This window comes from Agrilus planipennis, unplaced genomic scaffold (genome assembly GCF_000699045.2).
Source record: "Agrilus planipennis isolate EAB-ADULT unplaced genomic scaffold, Apla_2.0 scaffold42, whole genome shotgun sequence".
NCBI classification, from domain to species: domain Eukaryota; kingdom Metazoa; phylum Arthropoda; class Insecta; order Coleoptera; family Buprestidae; genus Agrilus; species Agrilus planipennis.
This window is the reverse complement of record NW_020438888.1, coordinates 1,392,776-1,414,919: the sequence shown is the minus strand read 5'-3', so window position 1 is coordinate 1,414,919 and position 22,144 is coordinate 1,392,776. Positions and strand designations below refer to the sequence as shown.

The window sequence follows — 22,144 nt, the reverse complement described above, 5'->3', positions numbered from 1 at the left end:
AAAAACGAGACGATTTTAGGTAGACCCATATACCGATTTACGGCTTACAAGGGACACATTTGTAACGTCGTTTTCGTATTTAAGGGAGAATCCTGACTAATTTTTCAACTACTTTCGAAGGAGTGTTGCTTCATCCGATGAATTAACAGGAAAAGTTTCTGATAGGATAAGATCGCAAAAGATACCAAATTAAGAGTCTCCATAATCCCACTAGAAATGTTTTCTCCTTGTCATCCAGCTCCAAAAATCCATCGGAAAACATTTCACAGATTATAATCTATGCAGACCTGTTTTTGACTCTTTCATGGTATAGGTATATTTCTGAGGAAATATCCCATATCTCTGGGAACCAACCCCTTTACTGCATCAATGAATAATTCTATATCCAAATCTTCAGAAGTTGTAGTAGCAGCCATCCTTTTTTGCGTCAATTTGCCGCAAGTGTGTACCAGCCGATATACAAACGAGTACTACAAAACCGCAATAGCGGCAGTGGTGCCGCCACGGTAACGTAGGGACCTGCGGTTCAAAACGGTCGCCATTTGGACGCGCGGCCCCGCGGCGGCGCGCAGATGAATGTGCATTAACCCATTTACCTGTTAGTACTTTAAGCCGCAATTGCGGTGCCGCAGCGGCGATTGCCGCAAGTGTGCACCGGCGCTAATACTCTCTAACTTTTTTGAAATAGTCTCATGCTGCCAAAACATACATCCCTAAATATACATACAAAATATCCTGTGAGAAGTCATATTTATATATATAAATGCTTCTAGACTTATTGACGGCACTGTACAATCGGAAATGTACGATACAATCGGATCTCATGTGGGACAAAATGTACATAGAAATACTTCACAGGAAAGTTGATAAAATGTTATGTTCCGAAGGATGTCTCAACTCGTTAATTGCAACGCAAACTTTATCACTACACTAGAATGTCGACAGCAATAAAAATCATTACATGATCTAATGAAATAAAGTTCCCGTATTTTAGACGAAATGCTTTACAATTTCCACATTCCTTTTTCTGCTCTAAATCTTCTTTTATTTCTGCAACATGCCCATTGCTTTTGTAATCGTAACTAATATTATAAATGCGAATGCGAGATTTTGTGTTTGTTTGTTACCATTTCACGCCTTGACTACTCAACTCATCTTCTTGAAATTTTGTACACACACTGTCAGGGGTACAGAAAAAGACATAGGGTATCTTTTATCCAGAAAAATGTTCCCGAGCAGGTCCCTAGCGAAGCATTCTGTCTGGGGGGGAGGTACAACCTAATAACCAACTGCTGTATTTTTTATATTATTATAAATAAAAGATTGATCTTAGGTATCAATTTTTCAGAGTTTTGCTTGTAATATTCTTTTTGTCTTTTGCGAGAATGTTTGATATTGAATTCAAACGCTCTACCACCATTTTGAGTTTATCTCGTAAAATGTTTGTAATTTTATCTTAAACGCTTAAATTTTTTTTTATAAAACATATTTGTATCAAAGCTCATTGCATTGGATTCACAGTTATCCATTTTTGCGGTGATATCTGCAAATCCTGTTCTACATTAATTTTAACATTTCTAGCAAAAATTGTAGCACTTTCTACTAAATTTAGAATTACATTTTCCTGTTGCTTTATTGAAATTAGGGCTTTTCTGGTTCCATTAATAATATTTATTGCGTCTAAAATGTTCAAGTTTTCCTTTCCTCTTTATCCTATTTTTACAAGGCGCTTATAGTAACCGTTTTATTTTGTGATATTTGGCTCGAAATATTGACCAGAAGTCCGATTTCTTGATGGTACTGTAAGGGTAATCTCTTTGCTACCTCCGAGAGTTCAGTGAACACCGAACTAAGGACCGATATTATTTTTATGGTCCCTATGCCTTTTCGTAATCTTATTATACACAAATGTGCTTCTAGTTTCTTAAACAGTTTCACCCCCCGTAGATTTTTACACAAAACTCTTAAAGAAGTCTATTTTTAACACATTTCCTAATTAATAACACAGGTTGCAAAGGCCAACGGAGCAGATATTGAGTGGGGAGCACTCCCCGGCATACGTCCTTTTGACCAGGACTCTGTTCCCGAGGGATATAAAAATTAATTTAATGTGGTCATCGATGATGATTTTTGGCATGTATTTAGGAAATCGACGCGAGCAAAGCCGCAGGTAAAATTAAGTTAAATATACATACTTGCATTCTTACAGACATTCAGATCCTATTCCATTTATAAAATACTGTAATAAATAAAGGTGTATGTTTGGGGCACAGCTCTGTACGGGTGCGAAACATGGACAGTGGGCGCGGCGGAAAAGAAAAGGTTAGAAGCGTTCGAAATGTGATGTTACAGGCGAATGATAAGGATCCTGTGGATAGAGAAGGTTAGAAATAAAGAGGTACTAGAAAGAATAGGAGAACAGAGCACTCTATGGAAGTCAATGAAAAATAGGCGAGTTAGGTTGGTGGGACACCTTCTCAGGCATGAAGGTCTAGTCAGAGACATATTACAGGCAGAAACGGAAGGGGTAGAGGTAGACCTAGATTAGATTACTGTTCGCAAATAGTTAAGGATGTGGGTTGTTGCGGTTTTAGGGAAATATAAAGATTAGCTCAGAATAGGAAAGAGTGAAGGTGCGTGTCCAACCAGCCTTAGAACAGACGACCTTATCATGATAACCTAAAATAATAGTTCTTTTTTTCGTTCTCTAATATTCTGAATTTTGAAACCTAAATGAAACTAGTGTGTTAAGAAGCTAATCTCGTCTGTATTCGTTTTCTTTTTATCTAAATGAAACTAGTAATCAACAAATGCGACACTATAAAATCACATTATACAGGGTCACATCTCACGGGTGACCTCCGTCCTTCATATTTGTTAATTGCTTCTGGTATATTAACTCCCAGACGTCGCGTGGCGTCGCTGGCTTTAGATAGATCAAATTTCGCAAATTCTATCTTGCCAATCAACTGAGAGCAAATATCTATCCATTATTGACTATGATTACAGAAACAAATATCTGTTTCTATTATTATAAAAACAATGTTAAAAAGCTTTATACAATACTTCCAGTCATTTCAAGCAATTACTTTCTATTGTGATAGCAAAGACCTAATTGGTGATGTAATATAGACCAGGTACTTAATTTTTTCATTTAAATCAAAAGTGACTTACAATATTAAAGCTCCAAGCATAAAATTTTCAATTTAATTTAAGGAAATGTCCGTCCACATTCTCTTAAACAACAAATAACGGAAATAGGACATTGTAAACGGTTTTTCTAACTAATTAGCCTTAATACTTCAAAGGATTTAAGAGATATCGATACAGAGGTAGAAATCTCAACTAATTGATAATTAAACGCTGTTACAAAGCATAATCGTTGAAAGTTGTTCAATAGCCTACAGCAGATTTTTTCAAAAGTCGACTATACAGTAATCTACTTCTTCGATCTACTTATTCGATCAACAGCTGTTTACTTATTTATTGATTATGCAAGAAAAGTAATATCGAAAGTGAATTAAGTATTATGAATTTTAACGACTTTTCTAATAAGGCATTATGCAAATTCAAAATCAGTAGTCAAAAGATTTAATGTTTTTTATGTTTTCCAATTGAAAATTGTAAGGTAAAAACTTTTTATAACTTTTCATCATAGGAATAGGGTTCTTATTTTGCAAATTCAAAATCAATAGTCAAAAAATGTAATATTTTTTATGTTTTTCGATTGAAAATTGTATGGTAAAACCTTTTTCTAACTTTTCGCCATAGGAATAGAGTTCTCATTTTGCAAATCGAAAATCAGTAGTCAAAACATTTATTTATGCTTTTCGATTGAAAATTGTAAGGTAAAAACTTTTTCTAACTGCATCATAGGAATAGGGTTCTCATTTTCCAAATACAAAATCAGTAGTAAAAAATTTAATGTTTTTTTATGCTTTCCGATTGAAAATTGTAAAGGAAAAACTTTTTGTAACTTTTCATCATAGGAATAGGGTTTTCATTTTGCAAATTCACAATCAGTAGTCAAAAAAATTAATGGTTTTTTATGCTTTTCGATTAAAAATATTAAGGTAAAAACTTTTTATAACTTTACATTATTGGAATAGGGTTCTCATTGATTTGATGAGCATACATCATCGAGTCTTTTTTTAGTTTAGAGAGGCTAATAATTAAATAAACGAACTTAATATTCATGAGAAAAAAAATTAAATCACTTTATTCTAATTACATTTTTACGTTTGACTTTTAACAATAAGGATTAGTATGACTGATAGATGCTCTGTGGTTATTATTAGTGAACAGCACATGTAATTATGACCATTAGCATCGTAGAAAATCCAATGATCAATTTTTTTCTTGGAGGTGATTTCATGGAAGCAGTTTTCGTCAATAGCGAGATAATGAAATTAATATTGACATTTGACGAGCATTAATCAACATTGTATTATGCAATAAAAGGTAATTTATTTAAGCGTTTGAAGATGAATGCTTCAAGCATCATTGTTTGCTTCAGATTAATTAATAAAATTTTATTGTTCGAAATAAATATTTAATATCAAAGTATTAAACTTTTGGAAAATACTACAAATGGCGCGGTAAACGCCATCTCTAGTACGATGTTACATTTTAGGATTACGTATGCTCCAACAAGATCCATTTAAATATATGGATATCTACTTGTTGAAAAGCGCTGATGAGATCCAAAAATATCGAAATCGCGATCCGCGTCTGGCAGTTTTGAGAGAATACAGACCACTTCGAATTTATTCTATTAAACTTTTGATTAATGTTACATATTTTCTTTCAATTGAAGAAATCCAGAATTGAATTGTATACTGGACGAACTATGAAAATTTTTCCCTTGTTAGGGTCGTGTTTTCAAGGCACAATAGCTCCTGCAGGTCCCTACATCTTTTCGGGAGTTTTTGATTATTAGTATTATAGTTTTGGATCTCTCAAATGTTTTCAAGTCATTTCCGTCCTAAAACTTTTTTTAGAGTTAAGTTCAAAGTTAAAAATTGCATCTGATATCTGCACTTAAGTTCGTTCATGGTAAACCACGTTACAGGTATTGCAGTATCTCATGGAACGCGAGATGCACGAGGGATTGACATTATTGCATTCATATTGTACATTTTATAAATGTTGTTTAGACTGTTAACCATCTATCTAGCTTTACAACCACAAACAGCTCCAGATAATCTGTAAACTAAGCAAATGTAGAAATCAACGAATATGCAAAGTTTTGTCGCTGCAAAACCCAAGGTCACGCCCCATGAAATTCTGAATTACCTTTAATATTTTTTGTGTTAAACAATTGACAATAAATATGTACATATATCACAGGCTTCGTTTTTCTCGATTATTGTTTTTATCAATACTAATAGATACGAGTATTTATGTTTTCAATTTAGTTGCACATGAAAACATTGTAAAAGAATAATAAGGTAAATGGGACTTTTTATTTAACATATCAATAGGATAATTGTTAGTTTTGTTGTCATGCTACGCTGTATATATTATACAGGTACATATAATATATATATATCTTATAATGTGTATGTGTATAGCAGGTAAATAAATAGATGATACACAGAGTTCGTTAAAATTGTTACAACAGGGTTATTATTATGGTTCGTTAACCTTTCACATTGCTAGCATGGAAACACGTGCAAAATTCATATTAACTTCATTTGACAGTAACAATTCGTTAAGATAATTGTACAGTAACATGTATGCACCTACATGCGCTGGTAGCGCAATTAACAATATTTTTAATTGTTAATAAATTACGGCTTTGGCACTTCCGTATACTTGTCTGTCTTAAAGTACTTAATTGAGTTGTTATTTTTTATTTTGGGTAATAAAAATTAGACCAATGAAAATTGCTCATCATTCATTAATTTTATGTAGGTATCTAATGGAAATCGTTTGTTTCGCTAGTAATCGGTATTAAAATTATTTAAAAAAAATAGACAAAGAAAACGTATTTTACTTTGCTGTGCTTATGTTTTATTGTAGAAATTGATGAATTATTAAGAGGATGGTTACGTCTTCTAAAAAGCGTATAAAAAGTTAATCATAAAATTTACCTACAGGCCTGACGCTGGAAGCTGGCGGAAATTTTAAAATGGCGTGGATGCGCGGTGGCAAAAGTAGGCAGTTTTGGGTGTAACAATTGCAGCCCTCTTTCTTAAGTATTCCCATCAGGGGCGTAGATTAAATATTTAAAAATCGGGATCAGTGAGCAAGTAATAGACATACAAATAGAAGAACTAATTGTTGATGTTGGTGACAGTGATAGAGATTCCCATGATGAGAGTGAATGTGATAACTAACTATAAAACAAAAGCAATAGGTTTATTTTTTCTTTTTGATAAGTCATGTTTTTACATTATTTTCTAGTACGCTACTGTCCTATCTGTATTAATATTATAATTTACGCCTACTGAAAGCTTATTTGTGTATCCCAATAGGTCATAAATTTGGCAAGTACCTGCGCGATCGCTCGCCAGCTTCCTTCGTCAGACCTGTACATCACCACTCTCAGATCCTTATATGTATCTCTCAATAGTAATACACAAAAACTTCTATAACTCTTTTTTAACTCGAATAATTTTTTGTACCATTGACATATTTCAAACTATTTACCTCGAATTTGTCCATTAGTGTAACTGGAAATTCGAGTGCGGTGTTGTCTCCTTAATTCGAATTTCCATTCATTTTATTCCGAAAATTCAGCTGCAGCGATAGACAATGATTATTTGCTGTTTGTCTATAAGTCTTTTATAAACAAATATATATTTTTGGTGGAAAAGATTGGAAATGATGTGGTATTAGAAAGAGCTGAAGAATATTATTTATTTTGTAATTTTGTCTTAAAAATTGCTTAACATTTTCAAAAAATTCAATAGTTTTTCAACGTATTCTTTTAAATGTGTATTCAGTTATAAAAAATTACACAAAAATGTTTCATAGATTTATTGTTTGCAATTGTGCAGGTTTCCCTGTCACAGGATGTGTTCGTGTTATTTAAATATGTAATATACACACACACCTGTAGAATTTGTTTACCTATTCTAGAATTTCTGCTTTCGCTTCATAATTATTAGCCAAAACGCGTGAGCAAATATGACACTTCCTCATACCTTGTTTGTACTCGATTAACACTTTTATTTAGTAAACATATTTTACTGTTTTCCCCAGCTAGCACCTAAACGAAAATTTTCAATGGGAAATGGTCTATTTCTGCATATTTCTTTAAAACATCTTAAGTATGATACCTATTTAAAATCTTTCGTTTTTATTACAGCAAACCATTTTAATTGACATCTAACATGAAAAAAAAAATTGACTAGAGTGTGTTCATAGGATGCATTACACTGTGCTAATTTTCGAAAAGATCTTAGATTCATAATGGCACTATACCTATCCTGTTTACATGGTGTTTAATTAACACCAAGTGATTCTATTTTATATTAGTTAAAACCTGATCCTTTTTTTGAGTTAGATGAACAATTGGCTTTTCCAAGTTTTGCTCAAAGTGTCTAATAATTGTAAATTTTCACTTTCAAAAACCACACCAAACAGATTTCCGATAGTCAACCTTAATTATTTAGATGGTAATAAGTGAAGGGTCATCCAAACCCAGAGGATATCATGTAACCATTTTAAAGAATAAGAAAAACCTTTGAAATACAAATTGGCTTTTCGGGGTGGCCCTTTGAGATTACTACGAAAACTTTTAGAGAGATTTCCTTTTTTCGCATTAGACGATTCCATTGTCGAAAGTTTATGGGAAAGCATCCGCCAAAATTGAAAGCCACAACTTCTAGTATTGGTTCGTATAGACTAGAGATGTACCCGGATGTATGGGTAAAAAAAAAACTTTTAACTTAAAAAAGTTTTACGCTCATTATTAATAGAGATTGAAACTAAATATTTTTTTATTTAGCAAGGCATATTCACTGCCAAAAGGTAGTTAAAAATTTTCCATATTATTCGTTATTTCTTATTTTATTCAAAGTTTTTGGTCAAATTCCAAATTTTCTCTCAAACCGTGTACTTTTTTTTTAGTATGTATTTATTTACCTCATGATATGCTGCAAAACCTAATTAATTACGAATTTCTAATTTTATGTACTCTTGTCTCCGATTGTACCTCCCAAACATCCTTAACGTTGCACTTGAAGGGTAATATTCACTACACCATCTAATAAGCAACCGTCAATGCCAACGTCCTTAAAACGATCTTATGACTCACGCTTCTTTTTAAATAATACAATACGATTATTAATTTTCCTTCCATTGTTGATTGTTAACATTAATAATTCATTGCAGGTGGCAAGTCAACTTGTAGACACAGATTTCGCCCCGCAAGTATCGGCCACGTGTAAGGCCGGACATATGAACATACGAGTGAGATTCAACAATTCCTTTTACGGAGCCATACACGCCAGGGATTACCGAACGCCAGCCTGCATGACCAATGGGGACGGTGGTGAGCTGGTGACGTTGGATATCAATCTTCTTGCCGCCCAGGGATCGCCTGATTATTGTGGATTGATTATCAATAACGTAAGTAGTTAATATATAATTACCTTTTGATAGAAATGCACATTTATTGGAATTAGTTTGCATGTGATCGAAATTCTACCAACAAAATAAAATAAAGTACCAAAATGCAACAGTTGGTTACGTATTCTCTGTTCAGTTTTGTGATATATAGGCTCAGTATCGTGTTATTGCTACAGTTGTTTCCTTTTTTATTCTTATATAGTAATCTGCTATCTACTAGACCGGGGGTGTGAAACCTCATGCGGCCCGTCCATTGTTTTTAACCGAAAAATTCAAAAAAGGAGGTTCTCAATTCGACTATATGTTTGTTTTTTTATATGTTTGTTACGCGGAAATAGCTTTAAATAAAATGGAATGAATAAAAGTGAAGCAAAAAAGACTGGTACGCAAGGGAAGAAAAAGTAGGGAAAGAGCGAATATAAAGATAAGAGACGAAAAATTAGAAGAAGTGGCCGATTTTAGGTATCTAGGAAGGCAGATAAGTTAAGACGGAAGGAGTAGTAGGGTTATAAAGCAGAGGATAGCGCAGGGTCGAGTCGCCTTCAATAAAAAGAAGTCATTTCTATGCTCGCGAACGGTTAATTTAGAAATTCGAAGAAGGTTGTTAAAGGTGTATGTTTGGAGCGCGGCGATGTATGGGTGCGAAACATGGACAGTGGGTGCTACGGAAAAGAAAAGATTAGAAGCGTTCAAAATGTGGTGTTACAGACGAATGATGAGGATACCGTGGCTAAAGGTTAAAAATGAAGAAATACTTGAAAGAATAGGAAAATAGAGGACTCTATGGAAGTCAATAAGAAATAGGCGAGATAGGTTAATAGAACACCTTCTCAGGCATGAAGGTTTAGTCAAATACATATTACAGGCAGACAGCAGTTAAGAGGTGGACGTAGATTAGATTACTGTTCGCAAATAGTTAAGGATGTGGAATGTTCTAGTTTTAGGGAAATGTGAAGATTAGAGGATTTTTTGTAGGGATATAAAACTGAGGATAGCGCAGGGTCGAGTCGCCTTCAATAAAAAGAAATCACTTCTATGCTCGTGAACGATTAATTTAGAAATTCGAAAAAGGTTGTTAAAGGTGTATGTTTGGAGCGAGGCGCTTGAAATGTGGTGTTGCAAGGTAATGATGAAGATACCGTGGATAGAGAAGGTTAGAAGTGAAGAGGTATTAGAAAGAATAGGTGAACAGAGGACTACGGAAGTCTATAAGAAATAGGCGAGATACCTAGGTTGGTAGGAAACCTTCTCAGGCATGAAGGTTTAGTCAAAGACATATTACAGACAGAGACAGCAATTACGAGGAGTAGAGGTAGACCTAGATTAGATTACTGTTCGCAAATAGTTAAGGATGTGGGTTGTTCTGGTTTTAGGGAAATACGAAGATTAGCTCAGGATAGGAAAGAGTGGATGCGAGTGTTCAATCAGTCTTAGGACTGACGACCTTATAATGATGATACAATGTTTGGGTACCAGTGAATTGTTTCTTAGTAACCGGTTCAGTACCGGTGAATAGCTTTTTACTCGCCGGTACGGTGCCGGTGACTAGCCCCATCCAAAAATTAATTATTTGTTCAATCATATCTACACGTTTATTTTTTTCAATTTAACTATTCTCTAGTTTTAAGACGCTTTCTTATTGTTTAAATGTATTAATGGCTACTCATTGCCTGCTAATTAATGTCAAAATCCAATTCGTTGTAGCTAAAATATATTTTTTTGACATGTCCGTTCTGTTGTAATTATTTGTTTTATTAATTAGTGGTATTTTTTAAAAATCAATGTGACAGTCGCTTTTCTAAATACATATTATTTAATCGTGAACCGTGTAAAATAATGTTGGCAGTAAATAAAATGAAATTCACGTCACGCTAACTGGACGTGCCACTGGCCCGGTTACCTTTCGATCCTCGCTCGCTTTGCCTTCCTTAAACGCATGAATGTTTCAAAAGGATACAATACAGCTATTTCGATGTACGTACATACAATTAACCGATTCGGTAGGTAAAGAATACACGGGTCGTTTTTTCGAATCTCACATCAGTTATTTTAATAAAAATCAATGAGTTCCAAGGTTTGCAAATCCCGGAAAAAAAAACAGAATGTTATCGGGCGGATTTGGTATAACAAATCCTGGTTACTAATACTTAGTATCAAAAATACTGAAAACGGCCCCTAAATAGGAATGTCTTTTTACAACAAATTTTCTTTGAAAAAATACCAACATATTATACGTAAAAACATCATGGACACAATATTTATAAAAATATTGAATTTTGATGGATGAACTAAACAAAAGACAAAATTCATTATACATATGTAGCCGAAGTTCGTTCAGAAAACATGAAATAGTAATACATATCATTTTACACCAAACTACGTAAAATAACTTGACATCCCTTAATTCTTTTAGGGGATGTATGAGCACCACCGATTCGTTGCTTTGACAGGTTGCTCATTCGGCAATATTAACGTAATCTTAATTTCTGTTCAGGACTGTTTCTAAATTTCCGAAAACCCATTTTTTTTTAAATCCCAAACTCATTTAGGCAGATACCTCATCATCTTCATCATAAGGTCGTCAGTCTTACGACTGGTTGGACACGCACCTCCACTCTTTCCTCTCCTAGCTAATCATCGCAGTTCCCTAAAACTAGAACAACCCACATCCTTAATTATATTATTTGCGAACAGTAATCTAACCTAGGTCTACCTCTGTTCCTTTTAACTGCTGCTTCTGCATCTAATATGTCTCCGACTAGACCTTCATGAGAAGGTGTTCTATAAACCTATCTTGCTTATTTCTTATTGACTTCCATAGATTCCCCTGTTCTCCTATTCATTCTAATAGCTCTTTACTTCTATTCTTCTCTATCCACAGTATCATCATTCGTCTGTAACACTACATTTCAAACGCATCTAACCTTTTATTTTCCGCCGCGCCCACCGCCCATGTTTCGCACCCGTACAGCGCCACGCTCCAAACATACACCTTTAACAATCTTTTTCGAATTTCTAAATTAATCGTGAGCATACACGTAATTTCTTTTTATTATAGACGACTCGACCAAGCACCATCCTCCGCTTTGTATCCCTACTACTTCTTCCGTCCTGACTTATCTGACTTCCTAGATAACTAAAATCAACCACTTCTTCTAATCTTTCGTCTCCTATCTCTACATTCGCTCTTTCCCTCCTTAACAACGTCGCTGTTTGTACTTATTGATTACCAAATAAATTAAGAAATTTCCCGTTAATTGACCATTAGGTAGATACCTATTGATTACTAATATTTTTAGCTGGATAAGAGGTACATGTTTACTTGACATCTTTAAGTATTTGCAAGGTATGATTATAACGAGGGCATATTAATCTTAAGATCAACTTCAGTTCTTCAAATGGAATCCAGTGATATAGAAAAAACAGGGTAGTTTTCGAAATTTAAATCAGTTGATTTTTATGACCTTAACGGTCATAGATAGGAACAAATTTATTAAAATTACCACGAGATCCTCTCCTTAACATTCTACAGCGTTTCTAATTATTAGAATTTCAACAAAAATTAAACATATTTTTTTCGACAAAGTATGTTAGAATTAAACATATATGAACTGTCAGGAAAGACATGCCGCGTATGTTATGGGTTCCTAAAGGTCTTTTTAATTAATATCAGTGACTGTTCTGTTTTAAATGATGGCAATTTTTACAACGTTGTTAAAAAAAGTATGAAACACTTTAAAATTATAATGAGGTTTCCAATACTTTGCAAAATATTCGTGATTATTTAGAAACTCCAGGCTTAATTTTCAATTCTGTCATTTTGCTTTCAAAATATTCATTAAACGAAAAAGAAACAAAATACTGCATTTTGTACTGCGTCCCTTTTTTGACCCGGACATCGCCAGTAACCGTCAAAGCAACGGTTAATGGTTAATTAATGGTACATTTGCTAATTTATTTGGTTCTCAATAAGTGCAAACAGCGTCGTCGTGAACGCCTTCTAATAGAAAATCGTAATTGAATTCCTTGTAGTGTTCAATGAATACTATGCGGGTATGTATCAACTACTTTGAATAAATAGAAAAAGTCGATACTCGATTGAAATATTATAGTTTGTGCAATTTTATAGGTACTAAATTCTTGTTGACCCAATTCAATGTTTTTCCTCGAATATAGTAACGCAAACTGTTACATTTGCAAATTCAACCTTGTGTTTTGAAACATCAAGAGTTTGCCTACACAGTTAGTTTGTCATTTATTTCTAACAAAACCTTACTAATTATAGTCCGAAACAAGTAGGCATTTGTTTTAATATTTATTGGTAAACCTATACCAGAGATGTGACTTATTTGAAATACTTGCATTTAAAATGCAAATACAAAATAAAAAGTAGCTATTTTTGTGTTGTATTTAATTACTTTTTTGAGAAAAGCATTTTGTATTTTATTTAAAATATTTTTCCAAATGTATTTTCTAATTGTACAATGCAAAATACATTTTTACTGTAAAACATTTTGCTAGTATCACCCATCAAACTTTATATAAAATAATGAATGACAGTTGCCCATATTGACCAAAAAGACATTCTATGAATGACTTCTGATATCAGCACCTGACAAATCACTACTCATCGTACCTTTAGCAAAGAAATATGAAATTCTATGAATTATGACAGAACAGCCCCCAAAACAATATCGAATTGATATACGCTAGTTGTGTGAAACTGAAAATAATAAGATATTGTCGTATAGGTACTAATAAATGTGTATAATCCAAAATTCTTACAAAACGATTCGAAAAACTTCACTTATTAGGTGAACCCCAAACTAAAGAAACTATGGATTCCATTTCTTTCTTTTATTACAATGTGTAAAAGAACAGAAACAAAATAAGGGTTGTAAAGATTTTGATATAAAATGATTGATTTTACATTAATAAAGTTATTTGCAACCCTATTTTACCTCTGATCTTTTACGCCAATTAAAACAGGAAAAACAGAAGCAGAAACAGGAGTTAAGAGGATTAGAGATAGACCTAGATTAAAATCATCATCATAAGGTCGTCAGTCCTAAGACTGGTTTGACACGCACCTCCACTCTTTCCTTTCCTGAGCTAAATTTTCGCATTTCCCTAAAACTCGAACAACCCTCTTCATTTCTAACCTTCTCTATCCACGGTATCCTTAACACCACTAGTAACACCACATTTCGAACGTTTCTAACCTATTCTTTTCCGTCGCTCCCACCGTCAATGTTTCGCATCCGTACAGCGCCGTGTCTAACAATCTTTTTCGAATTTCTAAATTAATCGTAATACTGTTCCCGAATTCTCTAAATTTATTGTACTTCATTTGTGATGATTCCCGGTTCAATATTTCAGCACTACACCGTCTTATTAAAAGTTATATTGTATCAACGATAGGCTAAACAAAATTGAATCGTGTTCTCGTGTTGTAGGTGTATTTATCATAATCTTGAAAAACTGACTGTGAAGAAAGCAGCAACTTTCTTAAAAAATTGTATTTGAATTTGTAGACGCATTCTTTAGGCACTAAATAGTCCATTTTAATACATTAAATTGTTTTTTTCCCTTCTGCTACCATCAAATTTCAACATACATTAAATTGAATCTGTTCCACCCTGTCTGGTTATGATATAATGTTCACCCTGCTTAACTGATAAATATATGGTTTTTCATTTATCATTAAAGCATATCATGATCAAAGTGAAAGTTTACTTCTTCCTGATGAAAATTCCTGTTGTTTATTGACATTTAAACTTAAATACCACTAATGTGCAGTCAATAAATTTCTTTAGTCTTTTCAATAACTTCACGCTTGAATAGCTCGTTTGATTTATTATCGATGCAGTAATACTAATTAATGTTAATGATAGATTTACTTCATTGCCACTGTTTTCTACTTTGTTAATTCACTTGCCTTTTCATAGTAAATTTCGCATTAGTTGTGTGAAGTGACATGACAAGAAATTTTTGAAACCCAAAATTGGAAAGAATTCTTCAATCCTATTGTAGAAAAAAATTTGTTGGTCAAAAATAAAAGTCGCAGAAATAGTTTTTTGTATATGCTTGGCTTGAAAGGTTGTAAGGGGGACACCCTTTAATTGTATGAGATCAAATTGGGGAGTGAGGTGTTCTGCAAAATCTCATATCTAATCCCTTTTAAAGGAAGCGGGTGGTCATTGAAAATATAACGTCAACTTTTTAGTTTACAAACAGTATATACATTACTATTGCAAATAATTAAAGATTCATTTAATAAATAGGGTAAATCTTACGTGAGGGAAAGGGAGTTGCACCACATCGTATCAAGTTGCACCAATAGGCAGGGAGTAGTCCAAAATGAAAGACAAATTAAGTTAAGCTAATAAAATTTGAGGAACAACAACTTCAAATACGTCAAAAACAGCATACTGTCATGCATATTAAAAACTATTATTAGTGATAAATGTTACATTTCATTCCATATGTTTTATATGTTACTCATATAAAAACATGACGTTCAACGATTGCATTTATTTTGTCTTTCAACTCTTTCTGCAAACGACCTTTGCCTAATTCGTTTCGTCCATGGAATGTCACCATTAACGACTGTTAATTATCTTACATTCTAAGCTTGTGTCTCACTAATGTGCATACTCTTAATTGCTTGAAAAAGGACAATTTATTACAAGAAATGTGCGATGTTTAATCGTGCTTACTAATTAATTGTATTAGAAATTTACAGCTTTTAATTTTTCTTAACATTATCGAGAAAGAAACTTTAAAAGAAATATGAATGAATGCTTCTGCGGTCAATATCAACGTGTTGTGCAAAATTAAATTACGGTCCTGTTTCGTGAAGGGAGGGTATCCGGCCGGACGTTAGTTCCTGTTGCGTAAGGAGTTAATGTTTGCGTTACGTAACGATTTTGGAACCGCAAAGCTCGCAGCTCTAGTCCTAATCCTAACTAATATTATAAATACGAATGTAAGTTTGTTTGGTAATATTTCACGCCTTAACTATTTAACCGTTCATCATGAAATTTAGTACACACATTGTCAAGGGTACAGACAAGGACATAGGATACCTTTTATACAGAAAGAGATACTGATTATCTTTGGAACGTACTTAGGACATCAACGCGGGTAAAACCTATCATCAAATTTTGTAGACATTGTTCGGAGTACAGAAAAAGACACGGAGTGCCTTTGTCCTTAAAAAAATATCGTTCCTAAAATATAGAAAAATTAGTTTTTCATATGGTCGACATGTATTTAGGATATAAACGCGAACGATAAAGCCGCAGTCTCTAGGGAGATACCCCATCTAGGTCTCCTGGCCTTTCGTACTACCAGTCTCTAGGGAGATACCCCACCTAGGTCTCCTGACCCTTCTTACTATCAGTCTCTAGGGAGATACCCCACCTAGGTCTCCTGGCCTTTCGTACTATCAGTCTGTAGGGAAATACCCCACCTAGGTCTCCTGGCCTTTCGTACTATCAGTCTCTAGGGAGATACCCCACCTAGGTCTCCTAGCCTTTCATACTACCAGTCTCTAGGGAGATACTCCATCTAGGTCTCCTGGCCTTTCATACTACCAGTCTCTAGGTAGATACCCCATCTAGGTCTCCTGGCCTTTCGTACTACCAGTCTCTATCACTCGTCGGAAGTGCGAGGAACGAATAGTCTCCCTCTCAGTCGGATTTCTCGCACTTCAGCACATTTGTAAGTTATCTCCAGATCATGAGATCGCCAATTTGCTCTGGCTCGTGACACACATATTGGCCGGTCTATTCCGGGCCCTCTCCCTAACCTCCACCATATTTCTTTTTTTCAAAGTTTAGCCTTTTTCCTACATTTAGTGGGATCGCTTGCGGATAACCTTGGTTTTACTGGTGAAAATCCCTAGCCTCGGATACTACTACAATACTGACCCCGACACCTTCCCTATCCCCTGCACACCCACTCCGATTAGGGCGAATACTTTGATAAGGTTTGATATTAATATTCTTGGATTAGCACTTTTGGTCCTACAGTGCTGTGGGCACCATCCTTGCTAGTTAGAAAACGTAATTGTTTATTTAAAAATGAATTATTATTATTGGAAATTGGACAAATCTTTCTTTTATGAATTGAAACCTAATGAAACTTTTGCAATACAGACGGAATGCGGTGTGTGTAAGGGTCTGGCCAGACATTACTATGCTGTGACAAGGAGGCAGTAGGGGTCAAAAAACATATGAATTTTGCCTTAAGTAATTTGTGATCAACCCCAAAACACTTTCTTAGTCAGTGCGCTTTTTAGTTATGTGTCGAACCCTTTATTTAATCGTTTATTACCATAACCAGATCTATAATTAAGATCCCGGGCAATACAATCATTACATACGTGCCACAAGAATAATTGATAAAATAATTGATAGCTCCATTACACCAGCAGCGCAAAGAATAATAAGAGAACAGATTTTAATGCTATCACGTCGTGATACGGACGAAGTTCCAGACAGGCTGTAAAATACCATAATGATGGCCGTGCAATTTATCGGCGCTATAAATTGCGCGAAAGAACGAACCGATTATTACTTCAAAATATAGCGCTATAATTCACAATATGCAGTCGCGCATACACTGTATTGAATTGTTACGTCCACTTGGAACAAAGAAAAATTGAAATCAGTTTACGTAATTAGACGTTCGTTATTGACAACCGTCAATAGGCGTGGGTATACCATCTGATGGCAAAAATTGTAAGTCGATTTTATATGTGAATTTTTAATAATAAAGTCTGGAGTTTTATCCTAGTGAAAAAGCAAATATGAAATTTCTCCTTCTCTCGGCGATCGTCTCTTCCTTTAAATACTCTTTTGTTTACTTTCTGGAACCTTCTGGAAACATTAAATGGATACAGTAGCACCTCCAACAGAAATCTTTCCATTTTACTTTCTATTTCATAAACTGTAGCTGGAAAATTAGAAAACAAATGTAAACTAAAAGCCAGTATGAATGCCATGGGTACCAAGCAGTGAATTTCGACAGGGATTAGGAACGTACTCATCTTCGAAAAACTTCCTCTCTCGAGATTTTGTATCGGTCCAATCACATGCCTTTAAAAATTTACAATTGCATAGTACGGTATAGGGACAAAATTTTCCCTCATCTACGCCATGTTTTTCAATGTCTTCCCTTGTGACGGATCCGAAAACTGTTCTGGAAGATCATTTTGTCGTGGGTATACGTATTAGTACCTGGACGTCTTCTATAATTCACTTCTAAATATAATAATATGTTTTGTAAACTGATATTGTCCTAATTCGGATCTAAAGATCATCGTTAGTTAGAGTTGCTTCCTAACGTTTCGCCAGGAAGCGTGGTGCACATCCCACTCGCCAGTCGTCAGGAAGTGTTTTTAAAAGTCGATGGCCTGTTGGTGTTCTGCTGTGTAGCTGTTAACTGTTACCTTTTTAACGTTTTTTAACTAATTTGTATTTATTTATTCAAGTTTTTAATGATTTTAATTATTTATTATTTTATCTTTACCTGTGCTTGTGAGTCATGCTTCTTCGTGGGGTGCATTTACGACTGGTTAATGCATTAGGTATCACCGACTTTTAAAAATACCTTGATAAAGCCACTAATCTGAGGCGAAACATTAGTTGTATTTTAAAATAAAAAATCTTTTCACCCTTTATTTGGCACGTATTATTTTGTTGATACCACTCAAGGGAAGAATTATGGCATGTAATACTTGAAACTTAAGCAAGAAAAAATTGTAAACAGAGTCAGTTTAATAAACAGTATCTACCGACCAAGAAACCTATTTAAGCAACAAATTCTATGAATTCGACAAATGATTACTTTAATCAGGCAATCTATTAACAAGAATTTCCATCCATATGTATTGCGTACCTCTTTTTTTTTATTGTAAACATCGAACTGTCACAATAAAATTTTTCCTTATTCTAATGGGTGTAGTGTGTTGCAAAATCCGATTACCATAAGTACCCATAGTTTGACACAAGAAAAATAGCCGCACTGTTGACTAGACGTAAAATGGTATGCATGAGTATTGAGGCGATCTACCTACAAAATCACATACAAAGACAAAGTAAATATTCATGAGGCAATGCTCAAGTAGGTATTTCTAATTATGCCAACTCAATGGCCAACTATTTGTTGACTGTATATTGTCGTTAGCCTTGTGACGTGCAGCGCATTCAAACAAATGGTTACACGGTTATTATAGTATGTATATAGGCGTATATGTATAATACGTATGTCCCATTCTTGTAAAAATACCAGGACCGGATTACCGGTTACGCGATTTCAGACTAATTCGTTCTCATCTGCACGCAAATGGTAATTTTGTTTAATCGCCAATCAAACTGAGGTACTCAGCAAAAGCAAATTGGTATTATATCTAGGGACAGTAAATCTATATCTACTGATAGAACAACAGATGATATTTTTATAACGATATTCTACGTATTAGATCCAATCATCAAAAGTTGGCATCGGCTTTTAACAGATACGGGTTCCTACAGAAAAATCCGTACCAGTACCTTCATCCATATTTTCGTCTTCATCATCATAAGGTCGTCAGTCTCAAGAAAAAAAAAACTTTTGGGTGTTTCATTCCCACCAGCCAGTAATGCTAGTGGGCGGGCAGACCCTCCGGACTATGCCGGAAGGTAAGGCGGAAGGCCCTCTTCAGCCTGCTTTCAGGAATCGTGGGAATGGGTGGGTGGTGGTTCGGGTGAGAAAGATGAGACGGACGAAATGAAGACAGAAGAGAGTGAAAGATTATCTGTGGAATATTACTGCCTCAGCAGAAAAACTTGGATCAAGGCAAACGGACCGGACCCGGAATCGAACCGGCGTCCTCCCGAATGCTAAGCAATGGTCTAGACCTCTAGGCCACTCTTTCCTATCCTGAGCTAATCTTCACATTTCCCTAAATTAGAACATCTCACATCCTTAACTACTTGCAAACAGTAATCTAATCTAAGTCTATCGTTTTCTCTGTTGTTAGCCGTAAAGCTAGAATGGCCTCCCGCGTTCTGTATTTCTTCTAAACCCAAATTGATCTTTCCGTAATAGCTCTTCCGCCCCTTTTTTCCATCCTCTGTAATATAAATAATTTGCTCTACCTTGTCGTTCCTGATAATGTAAAAAGAAATACGTGGTCAAAAACATTTGTTATTTTTGACGTGACTACGTCTTATAATTCGCACGAAAAAACATGACTGATGCGGCGTTACCTCGCTCTGAGGCGTTCTATTTAAGGCTTGAAGTGCAAGCGAGAGCGCGGAATGAGCGACAAAGAGGCACAATCGGCCTCCGCGTTCGGCAGCGTTCGACATCTGTCTCTCTCCTACTTGAGTGAGCGATGCGTCCGCGTGGACAGCTGCTATACAATAATACATTTCCATTTACCTCCTTCTCTATATCCATACAAAATATCTATCAAACAAATAAAATTAAATTTTTTTTTCGAAAAATGAAACCATTCCATCAGTATTTTCTTATGACGTTGTCACGTTCAACTTTCGTCAGTAAACCGACTTTACAGACAACCGATTTTTTTACTAAATAAAGTATTTTAAGTACTTTTAAAATTTTTAAAATTCTTCTCACATAGTCTGTAAAGTAGGCAGGTACCTACAAATTAAAAGCAATATTTAATTGTATTCTAAGTATGTAAGCAATTCTACATAATACCACTAGTAATATTCTTAGAACATCGTTTCATATTTTTTTCTAAGAATGACGTGTTACCTGTATTTAGAAAAATTCGTACTGGAACAACCTTATAAAAGTTAATAATTTAAAGAGATGGGTACACCTTTTTAATATTATACTTGCGCCTAAGAAAATAAATGCCAAATGTTTTTATAATATTATTGTATTGAAGGAAATAAAAAATTCACAATGAGAATAACACCTCGATATTTAATTAGGCGTAGAAAACAAGTGCTTAATCTCATTACCATAAAATGTTTCATTTGAAAAATTCTTTTCTTGAAGGTATAAGTAATTATACTCACGTGTAATTAGTTATACATATATATGTAGATAAATAACACTACAAGTTTTATTTTTAAAATCTGGACACATCTACGAAAAATACGTTCAAATAACATTAGAATTAATCTTTGTTTATTTAACTTTGTATTAAACATTTAAATTATTCGTTAGTATAATCCTTCATCTGTTCCCGAGATAAAAATGTTTAGTCTCTCAGTCTCTGAAAGCGAGACTCGTGTCTCCGTCTCTCATCGAATCTCTGTTGTCGCTGAGATAGACTGTCGAGAGACTGTCAAAAAAACTGTTTAGCGTCTCTGAACGAGAGACTCCAGTCGCTCATAGAGAGATCCTTATTTCGTATCCAGTCTCTGAAGGAGAGACTCGAATCTCTCAATAAGTGGTGTCTCGATAAACATGATTAAAATTTTCTAAGTTTAACATATTTCAGAGATCCCAGACTTTCTACGAGAGACTCAAGTCTCTCAATTTTTCAGTTTTATTCATTCAGTCTCTCTGTGAGAGACTCGAATCTCTGAATTAACAATTTTATCGTTCGAGTCTCTCATACAAAGACTGTGAGAGATTCATAAAGCAATAATTGACAAACTGTGAAAGACACTCTCAGAGACAATGAAAGACTGAGAGACTGGAAAGAGACTAAAAATTTTTGTCTAGGGTTTTTACTATTGTGGGATTTCCTTATTCAATATTTGAGGGATTTCAGTATTAGCCTCTATTTTTCTATAGTTGCTAACTTTCCATAATTGCCTACAATAAAGACAAATATTCAATTAATCTAGTTAATAATTAATTGGATCATTTGTTTTTATTTTAATAAAGCGGTAAATAATGTAATGTACTAAATTAACAGAAAATCAAATAGTTTAAACATTTTTATTAGTGAATTCATAAGTGTACCTGTTTGCGCGTTAATAAAGTGAAAAGTATGTAATTGACTAAATTCACAAAGCACTTAAGCGACTGGTTACAATTAGTACAGATGACCTTATGATAGTGTGAACAATGGCAGGAAAACTTAAAGTGTCGGTAAAAGTAACAAAAAGTATCATTAGTTTTATTGTAATTATTAGAGACTGCACCAACTTTAACATCACTATTTTATTATATGGGTCAAAAAAATGGCAGAAGAAAATAGTAAACTGTTTTAAATTGATCGTAATGAAGTAGGTTTTGTTATATTTATAGTCCAATGCAATTATAATTTTCTCTGTCAAGTCGAAACCTAATTTCGCTAGACTATTAAGTATATTTCCCATTTTAAAACCATAAAGGCGTGTTGTTTTTACTTTTCCTGTATTAGTAAAATCGTATCTATTCCTTTCTTGTGTAAATATAGGGTTGTTCGGAAAGTCATTTCATTTTTTGTTGTGGAAATGAAAGACAGTTTTCGTATAATAAACAAATACTTTATTAAATTATATATTGACCGTTCTGGTCCAACACCTTTTGCCATCTTTCTGGTAGTAGCATAATTCCACGCTCATAAAATTTTTGGTCTTTGCTGGCAAAAAACTGATCG

The 22,144-nt window shown here is 34.3% G+C and overlaps 1 protein-coding gene across 1 annotated transcript in view; it reads left to right on the top strand.

The window, feature by feature from the left end:
• LOC108744985 overlaps positions 1–22,144 on the top strand; it is a 44,937-nt gene that overhangs the window by 13,129 nt on the left and 9,664 nt on the right. The window contains exon 2 of the mRNA XM_018480987.1: positions 8,344–8,580. Coding sequence (XP_018336489.1) covers positions 8,344–8,580 — 237 coding nt within the window. The remainder of the gene's footprint in view (positions 1–8,343; positions 8,581–22,144) is intronic.